Source organism: Mirounga angustirostris, unplaced genomic scaffold, assembly GCF_029215605.1.
Source record: "Mirounga angustirostris isolate CCGP_5_RB_7025 unplaced genomic scaffold, mMirAng1.0.hap1 SCAF_1, whole genome shotgun sequence".
Classification (NCBI taxonomy): Eukaryota; Metazoa; Chordata; class Mammalia; order Carnivora; family Phocidae; genus Mirounga; species Mirounga angustirostris.
The window spans coordinates 87,617,462-87,632,465 of NW_026991709.1; the positions used below are offsets into that span (position 1 = coordinate 87,617,462).

Consider the following 15,004-nt stretch of genomic DNA (forward strand, 5'->3'; position numbering starts at 1 on the left):
GCTTTTGTGAAAGAGGAAAAAAACAAAGTCTTTTCAGCTTAATGAAAATTAACATGTTTTTCTTGTATAGTCATTTTTTTAAATCTGTTGTCTTATGTCACTGAAATAACCATGATGTCAACATTCGCAATTTTAAGGTAAACTAAAGCACTAATGCTCAACTCTGAATGCTGGATAAATTTGTTGGATTGGACAGCATACCACCATCACAGTCCCCTCACACAGATACTTTGTATCACTTACATAGTACATATTGTAAAGTTTTTGGAGTTCTTCGACTATTTAGTTATTTATCAGCCATTTTAAAGGGTCCCTACCCACCTGCCAGATAACTAATTGGGTTTCAGGTGAACTAAATCAGAGGTCCAGAAATGTCATGTGACAACAGTTTTATTGAAAACCTACGTGTGGGAAGAAGGGTTGTGGATTTTTTTTTTTAAATCTGTGTGTAAGTATACATAAATTGTGCATGGATTATATTTCATGCTGGAATGGGAGTGCTATATTTTAGAACATGAAGTTTTTTTTTTTAAATACATTTGAATAGCTACTCTGTGTTGGGTGCTAGATGTAAAGTGTAGACTGTCTTTTAAATATTAAAAACAAATATAAGAGCTGATATGATGACAGCATTAGCATTAAATTATAATGGTCTTACATATATTCCTACCTACCTGTGAAGTGTGTCGGTTAATTTTATTTCTGTATTACAGAACAAGAAACTGGGGCTCAGGAGCTTGATTTAATATCCAGATGTCAAAAGCAGTAGCATTTGAAAGAAACCATCAGCATTCTGATTTCTAGTCTGATAATCTTTTGCTACTGCCCAGTTTTCAGAAGAGGAAAAAAAAGGAAAAAAAAAATCCCCAAACCCAACTGTGATGTTGGTATTTGAATAGGCTTCATAAGGAGATGACATTTGAAGAATAGAAGAATTTCAGCACTTATAGTTGGAACAAAGAGCTAAATAAAAAGCAGGGGTTTTAGAATGATAGACCTGAATATATGTACCTGATGGGTAGAGTAAATTCAAAAGATATTGTATGGCTAGATACTTTGAGATCATAGAATGGGGAACTTAAGTGCCTGGCTAATCCCTTTGGAGTGAAATGTGGAAGTTATTAAGTAGCAGTAAATATATATGATATAATCAGTTATGTTTTATGCCTTGGTGTCAGAAGATAATAGGAAGAGACCTAGGAGACTCTGAGGCTAATGTAGTAATACAGGTGGCAGGTACTGTGGAAAGAAAGGCATTGCTGAAAGTGGTGCTGTACAGGTAATAGGAGACAGACTCTAAAGTTGCAGGTAAGAGCTGAGATAGGAAGTTAATCCAACATGATACTGAAGTTTCAGGTGTGGCGAATGGTAGAATCAAGTTTCATGTGTGGTGAATGGTAGAATCAGTGATAGTTATGGGCAAGAGGAGAAACAAATTTGGGAGTATAGGACATAAGTTGCCTCAGATAATACTGAATTCTGAGATTCCAAAAAGGCATAGAAATAGATGTGTGCGTCAGTCAACTGGAATTGGATTCCTTGAGTGGGAAAGATCGCGATGTGTGGAGTGGCACATAATAGGAAAGATGGTGGTTTTCTCATTCTTTAGAGTGTTTGAGATCATTAGTTGGGACAGAAGACAGAATATCAGAAGGCTAAAAAGAAGTCAGCCGTACATATGTTAGGGCAGGAAGAAAAATCAGTTCAAGAGAGGAGAGAGGGCAGAGTCAGGAAGCCAACTGTTAGAAGTTCAAAGACTGTTCTCATTTTCTTCTTAAATGCTGAAAATGGTCAGGAGTGGAGATTAAAGAGTATGAAAACCCATTGAATTTGGCGGTGATTAATAAAGTGTTTTAAGTTCAAAAGGTCAAAAGTAGAACTTTAACAATAACAAAAATAATTTTACAAACATTTTTCTTTTATACATTATACTTAAATGTGTAAATGTGATTATTTACATTTTGTACATAAGATGAAACTCTTTCCTTTTGTCCCTCCCAACAGTTTATTATTTTTAATGATTGTGTAATACATGAATATTATGAATATATATTCTACAGTCTTGGTACTCCTCTTTTAATGAACATTTACTTTATTTCTTTGTTTTTCCTTTTTCCCCACTAAACAGTGTTCCTAAAATAAATATCCTTAGGAACTTATATTTCTCTAGGTTGTAGGGTGTGTGTATTTGTTGACTGACCATTTTAACAACAACAACAAAATATCAAATTCTTAACGATTCAGTCTAATCTTACTTGTAATAGAGGTTGACAAATTGTTTTTCAAAAGGTTTTTTCACATCTTCACTTGAAATACAGGGGAATAACCTTCCTCCACATTTCTGTCTGAAATAGGCATTCTAGATCTTTTAAATATTTACCAATTTTAGTGAGTGTAATTTTACTCCTTACCATTTTGATATGTATTTCCTTGATAAACTAGCAAGTCTTTATGTACTCAGATACAACTATCTTTTCTTGTATAGTTTTTGAGTTTCTAGTTCGGTTAAAAGGATTTTTTCTGCTCTCTATATTAGACGTGTAGTGTCAGTGTTAAGATGTGTACGTGAAGTGTGTGTGTATAGATACATGCACACATGGCATTTATTTAAAATATCCAAGTATTAAATCTGTCTGGAATTTATTTTGTCTGTTGTAAAACACGTGTGCCCACTTTTGTTTTCTTTTAGGTGGATGGTCACATGTTGCAACACAAATACAAGACCAATCCATTCTTTTCCTTTGCTCAGATCTTTGTGTCTTTCAATAGAGTACTACATTTAGTCATATAAATTTAGTAAATACTTGATAGTTTTTTTTGCTCTTGTAAATGGAATATTTACTTTCTTGTCTGTATTTAAAGGTGCTTATTATTGGACCAGAGAAAAGCTATTGTTTTTGTTAGCCTCTGTATTAAATTCCCTAAAGAAAGACTAGTAATTTTTCTCATTATATGGTAGTATATCATAGAAGACCCAACAGATTCTATGGTACAGTTTTTTTCTCTTTTGTATCTTTTTTTTACTTCCTCAGAAAGTAAATAAGGATTTTGAAGTAAACAAAAAGTCAAGGAAGCGCTAAACTTTTACCAAAGAAGTGAAGTCACCTGAGATTGAGGGGCTTTTGGTGAGATGGGTTCTTTGAGGGAAGTTAAATTTTTTTTTAAATCCATGATGGAAAATTTGATAAGGAAGTTAAAGACATAATAAAATGATTTCCAAATGGCTCAGAGAGGCAAAATGATGTTAGATACCATTATGGTTTGGGGTTTACATAAGTGACAGGGCTTGAGTGGGAATTAGCAAGACTATTTGAGCTGAATGTCACGAGCATTTGTTGTTGAAATGTCAGATCAGTAGATTTGCATCAAAATGGAGGGAAAATAGATACGGTCAGGAGGTATGATGACAGATTGAAGGATACTGAGAAGTATGAGTAATTTGAGATGACCATGAAAACCTGTTTGATTAGAAACTGAGTAGATCAAAGATTTAAGGAGTTTACAGTAAAAGAGAGGTATGTGTGTGTGTGTGTGTTCTAGTTACAAGATTCAAAGATAGCGAAGTTTTTGAATTTTGTGGCATGATGCACAAGTCATGGTTTACATGACCTGAGAAAGTTGTTAAAATATACATGCGTGGGCTGTACCTCTGATTTGCTGAAATTTAAGAGTCTTCAGGGTTGTCATGAAGTTTATGACATTACTTTGAAAAAGCTGCCAAAGGTGAATTTGATAATACCATACTAAGTAAGCAAGGACCACTGGTTGGCTAGAAATGAGTGTGGTGGGCCTTTTTCTTTTTTCATATTCAGGGTTTGGCCAAAATGAAATGGAGATACAAGTAATCAAAATTGTGCAGCTAATGGAGATCAAATTAGGAATGGATGAGAAGGAACATTGAATGTCATTGAAGATTATCTTTCTCATCTTTTAAAACACTACTGACTAGTAGAAAGAAAGAGGTTTGGGACGCCTGGGTGGCTCAGTTGGTTAAACAACTGCCTTCGGCTCAGGTCATGATCCCAGGGTCCTGGGATCGAGTCCCACATCGGGCTCCCGGCTCAGCAGGAAGCCTGCTTCTCCCTCTCCCACTCCCCCTGCTTGTGTTCCTGCTCTCGCTGTCTCTGTCAAATAAATAAATAAAATCTTTAAAAAAAAAAAAAAAAGAAAGAGCTTTATTCACTGTTTGCAACAAATAATAATTGAGCGCCTTTTGTGAATCGGGCTATATTCCAGGCACAAGTATAGTAGTGAATAACAAGGATCAAGTATCTGCTGTCCTGTAGCTTGCATTTTTTTTTTTTTAATGAGCGTAAGTTGTCATTCACAGAGTGTTGAGTCACCAGTGTTTGAAAAATCTCGTCTATACCACACATTGTATGATCCAGTGTTTATTTTTTCTTTAGAGCAGTGATCTATATCAACAAAAAACAATTTTGAAATGAATCCTCTCATTTGTTGCTGTTATCTCTGACTACTTTTCTTTGTTTAAGTATTGCCCTCAGTTTCCTTTACCACTAATAATATAAGCAGGGACAAGAAAAAGGTGAACTCATTTCCACTACATAATGGAAAAAAGGAACATTCTTTTAGTTTCTTAGTTTCTGGCAGTCTTGAGTTTCAGCGCAGAATGCTTTTTTAAAACACAGAACCAGATGAAAGGGAAATAATTTCATACTCCTACCTGCTGGCCATGAATAGATTAAAATTTTTTATAAGATAATCCAGTGACATCTGATCAGGTAACCAGACACAGACTAGACAGGTGGAGGTCTTTGTTTCATCTTCTTGCTCTTCCTCTCCTAATCCAAATCTCTATAGAAGTTTTGGAAATGATAGCAGATGCTTTGTATTCATCTGTTGCATAGGCACTATTGCAGTGGGTTCAGTTTTCCATAATGTTCATACCTGGTGCTATAGCCATCCCTTTTAGTCTTTTAAATCAGGTTTTTTTTTTTTGTTTTTTTTTTAAGAAGACAGTGATTATTTACATGTAATTGCTTTGATATTTTCATTAATCTGGGCAACCTACAACAGGAAGGGAAAAATTCTCTTGTTCCACTCAGCTCTAACGCCTGTGATTCTTTATAGGTTATATCAGTTAGCAGTTAATTTTATATCAGCAGACCCCCAAAAATACTACTTTCCTCCTGATTTGTACACTTACTATAATTTACATTTTGAGCTTTTAGGTGAATAGAGCACCTATAAAAATGCTGAGACACCTTGTAGTAGAGTGAAAATAGATGTGACTTGTGGGAACAGTTTTAGTCTTAAAAATGTATATAACTCAATTCACATTCTTTTTTCTTTTTTTAAATTGTATAGTTGGCACACATTGTTACATTAGTTTCACTTGTACAACATAGTGATTCAAATGCTTATTTGTTCTAATTTAATATGTATTCGTTTTCACTATAACATTTTATATATAACATTCTTATTATAACAGTAACTCTTATTATAACATTAGCTATTTTAATTGAGGTCAGATGTTCTTGAGATCAGTGGCCCAAGCAGAACTTCATTTATTTTTTTTTTTTTTAAAGATTTTATTTATTTATTTGACAGAGAGAGATAGCAAGAGCAGGAACACAAGCAGGGGGAGTGGGAGAGGGAGAAGCAGGCTTCTCGCCGAGCAGGGAGCCCGATGTGGGGCTCGATCCCAGGACCCTGGGATCATGACCTGAGCCGAAGGCAGACACTTAACGACTGAGCCACCCAGGCGCCCAGAACTTCATATATTTTTGAAAGAATATTAATTTTTCCTTTCTGTTTTAGAGAACTGTGCGAGAAAATTGTGTTGGGGGGGGTAGTTACATAATTGAGATAAAAAACAAAGGTTAAATATCATTACCATGTGGTAATCAAGGGGTTTCGCTGTTCTAATAAGAAAGCTTTACTACTTATTTCTTAATATTTTTGGAGTAAATCAAACTGATTCTGAAGTTGCTGTCTATGGGTGTAGACGCTTTCCTCTTTTCTCTCTAAATGCTTTCCCTTTCCAAGAAACAAGTGAGGTTGAGAGCAGAGAAGAAAAACACTCACTCTCCTTGCACGGCCTTAGAATTTTGTTTCTTTAAAACTACTTATTTGAGCACATACTATACATTTGTGTTATGAAACTAGCCCTACAAGAAATATTGAAAGGGGCCCTCTAAGCAAAGAGAGAGCCTAAAAGTAACAGACAAGAAAGGAACACAGACAATATACAGTAACAGTCACCTTAAAGGCAATACAATGGCACTAAATTCCTATCTTTCAATAGTTATCCTGAATGTGAATGGGCTAAATACCCCAATCAAAAGACACAGGGTATCAGATTGGATAAAAAAAACAAGATCCATCGATATGCTGTCTGCAAGAGACTCATTTTAGATGCAAAGACACCTGCAAATTGAAAGTGAGGGGGTGGAAAACTATTTACCATGCTAATGGACATCAAAAGAAAGCTGGGGTGGCAATCCTTATATCAGACAAATTAGATTTTAAACCAAAAACTATAGTTAAGAGATGAGGAAGGGCACTATATCCTACTTACAAGGTCAATCCAACAAGAAGATCTAACAATTGTAAATGTCTATGCCCCTAACATGGGAGCAGCCAATTATATAAGCCAATTAATAACAAAAGCAAAGAAACACATCAAGAACAATACAATAATAGTAGGGGACTTTAACACCCACCTCCCTGAAATGGACATATCATCTAAGCAAAAGATCAACAAGGAGATTAAGACTTTAAATGACACACTGGACCAAATGGATTTCACAGATATATTCAGAACATTCCATCCCAAAGCAACAGAAAACACATTCTTCTCTAGTGCCCATGGAACATTCTCCAGAATAGATCACATCCTAGGTCACAAATCAGTCTCAACCGGTACCAAAAGATTGGGATCATTCCCTGCATATTTTCAGACCCCAATGCTTTGAAACTAGAACTCAATCACAAGAGGAAAGTCAGAAAGAACTCAAATACATGGTGGCCAAAGAGCATCCTATTAAAGAATGAATGGGTCAACCAGGAAATTTAAAGAAGAATTAAAAAAATTCATGGAAACAAATGAAAATGAAAACACAACTGTTCAAAATCTTTGGGATGCAGCAAAGGCAGTCCTAAGAGGAAACTGTATAGCAATACAAGCCTTTCTCAAGAAATAAGTTCTCAAATACACAACCTAACCCTCCACCTAAAGGAGCTGGAGAAAGAACAGTAAATAAAGCCTAAACCCAGCAGGAGAAGAGAAATAGTAAAGATCAGAGCAGAAATCAATGAAATAGAAACCAAAAGAACAGTAGAACAGATCAACGAAACTAGGAGCTGGTTCTTTGAAAGAATTAATAAGATTGATAAACCCCTGCCAGACCTATCAAAAAGAAAAATGACCCAAATAAATAAAATCATGAATGATGAAAGAGGAGAGATCACAACCAACACCAAAGAAATAAAATTATAAGAACATATTATGAGCAACTATATGCCAGCAAATTAGATAACCTGGAAGGAATGGATGCATTCCTAGAGATGTATCAACTACCAAAACTGAACCAGGAAGAAATAGAAAACCTGAACAGACCTATAACCACTAAGGAAATTGAAGCAGTCATCAAAAATCTCCCAACAAACAAAACCCCAGGGCCAGATGGCTTCCCAGGGGAATTCTACTAAACATTTAAAGAAGAATTAATAACTATTCTTCTGAAACTGTTCCAAAAAATAGAAATGGAAGGAAAACTTCCAAACTTGTTCTATGAGGCCACCATTACCTTGATCCCAAAACCAGACAAAGAGCCCATCAAAAAGGAGAATTACAGACCAATATCCCTGATGAACATGGATGCCAAAATTCTCACCAAAATACTAGCCAATAGGATCCAACAGTACATTAAAGGGATTATTCACTATGACCAAGTGGGATTTATCCCTGGGCTGCAAGTTTGGTTCAACATCTGCAAATCAGTCAGTGTGATACAATACATTAATAAAAGAACAAGAACCATATGATCCTCTCAATAGATGCAGGAAATGCATTTGACAAAGTACAGCATCCTTTCTTGATCAAAACTCTTCAGAGTATAGGGATAGAGGGTACATACCTCAATATCAAAAAGCCATCTATGAAGAACCTACAGTGAATATCATTCTCAATGGGGAAAAACTGAGAGCTTTCCCCCTAAGGTCAGGAACACGGCAGGGATGTCCACTATCACCACTGCTATTCAACATAGTACTAGAAGCCCTAGCCACAGCAGTCAGACAATAAAAAGAAATAAAAGGCATCCAAATTGGCAAAGAAGAAGTCAAACTCTCACTCTTTGCAGATGACATGATACTCTATGTGGAAAACCCAAAAGACTCCACCCCAAAACTGCTAGAACTCATAACAGGAATTCAGTAAAGTGGCAGGATATAAAATCAATGCACAGAAATCCGTGGCATTTCTATACACCAACAACAAGACAGAAGAAAGAGAAATTAAGGATTGGACCCCATTTACAATTGCACCCAAAACCATAAGATACCTAGGAATAAATCTAACCGAAGAGGCAAAGAATCTGTACTCAGAAAACTATAGAATACTCATGAAAGAAATTGAGGAAGACACAAAGAAATGGAAGAACCTTCCATGCTCATGGATTGGAAGAACAAATATTGTGAAGATGTCAATGTTACCTAGAGCAATCTACACATTTAATGCAATCCCTATCAAAATACCATCCACTTTTTTCAAAGAAATCAAACAAATAATCCTAAAATGTGTATGGAATCAGAAAAGACCCCGAATAGCCAGAAGAATGTTGAAAAAGAAAAGCAAAGCTGGCGGCATCACAATTCTGGACTTCAAGCTCTATTACAAAGCTGTCATCATCAAGACAGTATGGTACTGGCACAAAAACAGACACATAGATCAATGGAACAGAATAGAGAGCCCAGAAATGGACCCTCAACTCTATGATCAACTAATCTTCGACAAAGCAGGAAAGAATGTCCAGTGGGAAAAAGACAGTCTCTTCAAGAAATGGTGTTGGGAAAATTGGACAGCCACATGCAGAAGAATGAAACTGGACCATTTCCTTACACCACACACAAAGATAGACTCAAAATCGTGGAAAGACCTAAATGTGAGACAGGAGTCCATCAGTATCCTAAAGGAGAACACAGGCAGCATCCTCTTCAACCTCAGCCACAGCAGCTTCTTCCTAGAAGAAGAAGCATCTCCAAAGGCGAGGGAAGCAAGGGCAGAAATAAACTATTGGGACTTTATCAAGATAAAAAGCTTTTGCACAGCAAAGGAAACAGTCCACAAAACCAAAAGACAACCGACAGAATGGGAGAAGATATTTGCAAATGACATATCAGATAAAGGACTAGTATCCAAAATCTATAAAGAACTTATCAAACTCAACACCCAAAGAACAAATGATCCAATCAAGAAATGGGCAGAAGACATGAACAGACATTTTTCCAAAGAAGACATCCAAATGGCCAACAGACACATGAAAAAGTGCTCAACATTGCTCGGCATCAGGGAAATCCAAATCAAAACTTCAATGAGATACCACCTCACACCAGTCAGAATGGCTAAAACTAGCAAGTCAGGAAACGACAGATGTTCGCGAGGATGCAGAGAAAGGGGAACCCTCCTACACTGTTGGTGGGAATGCAAGCTGGTGCAGCCACTCTGGAAAATAGTATGGAGGTTCTTCAGAAAGTTGAAAATAGAGCTACTGTACGACCCAGACATTGCACTACTGGGCATTTACCCCAAAGATACAAATGTAGAGATCCGAAGGGGTATGGTGCACCCCAATGTTTATAGCAGCAATATCCACAATAGCCAAACTATGGAAAGAGCCAAGATGTCCAACGACTGATGGATGGATAAAGAAGAAGTGGTATATATGTACAATGGAATATTATGCAGCCATTAAAAAGAATGAAATCTTGCCATTTGCAACACCGTGGATGGAACTAGAGGGTATTATGCTGAGCGAAATAAGTCAGAGAAAGACATGTATCATATGATCTCACTGATATGAGGAATTCTTAATCTCAGGGAACAAACTGAGGGTTGTTGGAATGGTGGGGGGTGGGAGGTATGGGGTGTCTGGGTGATAGACACTGTGGAGGGTATGTGCTATGGTGAGTGCTGTGAATTGTGTAAGACTGATGAATCACATACCTGTGCTTCTGAAACAAGTAATACATTATATGTTTAAAAAAAATAAAAGGATAGTAGGAGGGGAAAAATGAAGGGGGGGAAATCTGAGGGGGAGACGGACCATGAGAGACTATGGACTCTGAAACAAACTGAGGGTTCTCGAGGGGAGAGGGGTGGGAGGTTGTGTTAGCCTGGTGATGGGTATTAAAGAGGGCATGTATTGAATGGAGCACTGGGTGTTATATGCAAACAGTGAATCATGAACCCTACATCAAAAACTAACGATGTATGGTGATTAACATAACATAATAAAATTTTTAAAAAAACTACTTATTTGAGTACATAGTACACATTTGTGTTATGTTGAAGGAAGAAGGCTGTTTAATATCTATGCTTGAGAAACACTAAATTGATCAGCAGTTTGATGTTAAATGGTATATATATTTTTGATGAAAACCCTTGATTATGTCTCGATGAACTCAAAGTCATCTTCTCTGAAGCTACTTTCCAGAACAGAGTCAAGCCCAGGATTTTATATTCAAATGAGGATCTTAATCTTTAAACAAAGTAAGGATTAGAAGACTACTGGGATACATGTGGAGTATGAAATAAGTCATTTTATTGTCTTATACTTACTGCCCTCATTGTTACAGTTGCCCCTACCCTTCCCATTAAGATAGAGAAAAGGTTAGACTTCATGTACCGTGGTCCACAAAAGATACAAGCCTTATGAGAAACAGGAAGAGGTAAAGGGAATTAAATTTTTTCTTTTGTCGGGGTGCCTGGGTGGCTCAGTCATTAAGCGTCTACCTTCGGCTCAGGTCATGATCCCAGGGTCTTGGGATCGAGCCCGGTATCGGGCTCCCTGCTGGGCGGGAAGCCTGCCTTTCCCTCTCCCACTCCCTCTGCTTGTGTTCCCTCTCTCACTGTCTCTCTCTGTCAAATAAATAAAGTCTTTAAAAAAATTTGTTTTTCTTTTCTCTCCCAAATGACCTTTTTAGATGGTTGGTTTTTGTCAGAATCCAAATAAGGTCTGCATACTGCTTTTGGTTGGCTAAATTTAAGCCCCTTCCACATATTGGTATGAGAAAGTGATTCATTTGTCTTGTCGAATTTCCTATATTCTGAATTTGGCTCTGCATCCTTGTATTACTAACATATTTTACTCTTGTCCTGAATTTCTGTAAAGTGGTAGTTGGAAACCTGATTAAATTCACTTTGGGTTCTTTGATCATGAAGTCTTTTTTCTTCCATTTGCATGATACCACATGAGGCATAAACCATCTGGTTGTGTCACTTTCAGTGATGGTGATATCAATTAGTTGATTCAGTTGTTGTTAGCCTCATCCACCCATTACACAGTTGCACTGGGCTTAGCACCTTTCATAAGCGTTGCTTAGATTCATTATTTTCTTAGGGATAGGAATGATTATTTTCTAATTATATCATTGTTTTTGCATTGATTGGCTGGAATTCTGTAAATTACTGTTCCTAATCAAGTATTGTGATACTCTGAAATAGAACTTGCACAAGAAAGGCAGAGTATGTGCCTGAATGTTTTAGTTACCAATTTTCAGAATACTGAATTGGTGGTACTCTAGTAACCTCTCAAGGTGACCAGTGATGTGAATTTTATTTTTAATTTTTATAATCTCTTTTTGAGGTGGTTTAATTCACTTTGTTTCTGTATCCTTTCAACATGACAGGAGTGGTCAAGGTAGTCTCCTTGCTTTCTTGCATGACAAGATGTTCCAGGCTTCCTGCTTCAGCCCATTTGAAATTGGCTATTCCTGTAGGGAGTTTTGACTCCTTTTAGTGGACAGTGTTTATTTAGAGACTATAATCCAAGTATAGAGTGCTTCTAATACGAGGTTGCCATTAATTGCTTGTAGGTGGTTTTAGGCCTAGGAAATGTATATTTTTAGTAAGAGAAAAACAAATCACAAGTTCCTAGTTATATTTTAATTCATGTGTATAACTATAGGGCTTTAAAGCTTGATGGTATTGCATGGATTTTACTGAAAATATATCAGTATTATAAACAGTAAAATAATTTTAGTTTTTTGTATTCAGTTCCGTCAAATACGAGTTTCATAATAAAATGGTCAAAACATATTTGGCATCAAGACAAATTGTTCTGTAGCACAGTGTGACACATTGAGCTCCTCACTTCTTACCTTCCTAGCATATTGCTCTACGTCCTCCAGATGTAGCCAGCTTCTATAGCACTACATCATGAAGAGAAAACAAAACAATTTTTACTGCCTCTCTATTTGTATATATTTTTTCTTTCTGAAAAATTTGAAGACTGCTGAAAGCAATTTAAAGTTTCTTTGTGATTCTTTTTTGTCCCTAGGGATTATGTGCAGTCAGAATAGTGCTTTAAGGTATATTAGTTTTCTTTATGACTACAAATAACTTTACTAGTTTAAAAAAGTATTTATTTTCTGTTTATCTTAAACGTAGATAATGTTGGTTGGCTGTGCCTTTGTTCTGTGTCTTCTCACTTGGTGATCCAGGCTCTTAGAGCAGGCCCAGTATATGGGACATGCTCATTCTTTTGGCAAGATTAAAGAGCAGGAGACCTGGCATACACTTGTAATACCTTTAAAATTGTGATTGGATGTGGTATGTACCACATCTGCTCAATTTCCATTGGCCAAAGCATGTCACATGGCCACAGTCCAGTTGTTGGCGTGGGGATGAATAACTCAGTTGTAGGAAAATTGAAGAGTGATTTGAATTCTCAACAGTAATACGTTCGCCCACATAAAGTCACTTAAATTGATCCCTGTATATTGATGCCTTCATAGTCACCATAATTAGTATTGTTTTGAATTCTGTTTTAAAGGGATTATCTATCTATCTGACGGGCATGCTGAGGAGATAACTGAACGTCAGGGAGAAAAGGCTTTTGTTAACCTTTATCTACACCTGCCATCTACACTTTTGAAGGGGTAAAATGATGGCATCTATATTTACTAATCCTGGGCTTTCTCAGCTTGATGATTGTTACGGGGTGAATTGTATCATCCACAATTCATATGCTGAAATCCAAACTCCCAGTACCTCAGAATATAAACTTACTTGGAAATAGGGTCTTTACAGAGATAATTAAGTTAAAATGAGGTCATTAGGGTAGGCTCTAATCCAGTATGACCGGTATCCTTATAGAAATGAAATTTGGACACAGACATAGAGGGAAAACAGTGTGAAGAGTCCTAGGGGAGACATGGTGAGGTGGCTAGAGTAATGCATCCATAAGCCAAGGAAGCTAGGAGGAAGGCCTGGAGCAGATCCTTCCTTAGCACCTTCAGGAGCATTGCCCTGCCAAAGCCTTGATTTTGCACCTCTGACTTCCAGAACTATGAGGCAGTAAATTCTGTTGTAAGCCACCTAGTTTGTGGTACTTTTGTTGATGTTCTGAGACTTAGTTTTTAATGCGAGGTGGTGTTTCCCTTCCCACAAATAAACAGTCCTCAGTGACCATACTGGTATTTGAGAATTCAGCTCAGTTTTGACACTGTCTGCCAGGGATAGTGTCAGATTCCACAGGTTATGGGTTTGGTACTCCCGACCCCTCAGGATGCCAGTTACAAGCCCAACTTGTTACCTGTGCTTCTGACCAACTAGCTATAAATCAGAGCTTCCCACGGCCTCCTCTTTGGGGTCAGTTAATTTGCTAGAGCAACTCATAGAACTCCAGACATTTTACATACTAGATCACCAGTTTATTATGAAAGGCTATAACTCAGGAACAGTCAGATGGAAGAGATGCATCAGGGCAGCATGAGGGGAAAGGGCGTGGCACTTCCATGTCCTCTCCAGGTATGCCACTCTTCCCCCAGTCTCCTCGTGTTTACCATCCTGGAAGCTCTCTGATCCCTGTCCTTTTGGGTTCTTATGGAGGCTTCATTACACAGACATGATCAAATCACTGGTGATTGATTCAAGCTCCAGGCCCTCTCCCTTCCCCACAACTGGGAGGGTATGGAACTGAAAAGTCCCAACCCTCTAAACACAAGGTTGGTTCTCCTGACAACCAGCCCCCATCCTTAGGTGTGGTGCCAACGTCACCTCATCAACATACCAAGAGACACCTTTGCCACTAGTGAAGTTCCAAGGATTTTGGGAACTCTTAGGAAACTGGGACTAAAACCAAATATATATGAGAAATACACATTTTTGGTCATCCGAATGACCAAATATATGTATTTTTTCTTGTAAATTGCAATATCGATAGCTAATACAGTGAAAGTTTCACAGTGCAGTCAGGCTTGATTGTAAGAGTGTGGGAGGGAATAGAAGCTGTAACTGTAGGTATTGGAAGGGAATTTATTGCCAGACTAAAAAATTTTGGACTTGCTGAAATGGTGTCTTGAAACAGAAGTTTGGCAGCCAGGGCAAGAAGACACTAGCTTGAGGGTAGTTTATTTTTGTAATCTTTATTGTTTAATAATGGAGTAGTCTAGCTGCTGAAGGGATACAAGAAGATGGATGCTCTGTTTAGAGTACCTTCACATCTGTTGTCCTTTTAAGCTCTGAAAAGGTGTAGCATACTTGAGTTTGTTCTCTCGAAGCTGGAATTGTACATTAAGTCATATAGCAGTAAGTTTTCTAGTTTATTAGTTAGGAGAGTTTTAAAAGTTAGGTGTTATGGATTGAATTATGTTCCCCCCAAAATAGGTTGAAATTGTAACCCTTGGTACCTGTGACTGTGATCTTTTTTGGAAATAAGGTCTTTGCAGATGTAATTAAGATAAGGTCATAAGGGTAGGCCCTATTCCAGTGTGACTGGTGTCCTTATAAGAAGGAAATTTGGACATGGACACACAC

The 15,004-nt window shown here is 37.3% G+C and overlaps 1 protein-coding gene across 12 annotated transcripts in view; it reads left to right on the forward strand.

Annotated features, from left to right (window-relative positions):
- The window catches only part of TBL1XR1 (TBL1X/Y related 1), a 175,549-nt gene that overhangs the window by 102,140 nt on the left and 58,405 nt on the right, over positions 1-15,004 (forward strand). Inside the window, exon 4 of one of the 12 annotated variants that reach the window (XM_064585215.1) lies at positions 714-13,250. The exons of the other annotated variants lie outside the window; for them this stretch is intronic. Coding sequence (XP_064441285.1) covers positions 8,589-9,881 — 1,293 coding nt within the window. The 5' untranslated portion in view covers positions 714-8,588 and the 3' untranslated portion in view covers positions 9,882-13,250. Of the gene's footprint in view, positions 1-713; positions 13,251-15,004 lie in introns of those variants that run through there. 12 annotated transcript variants of the gene reach the window in all.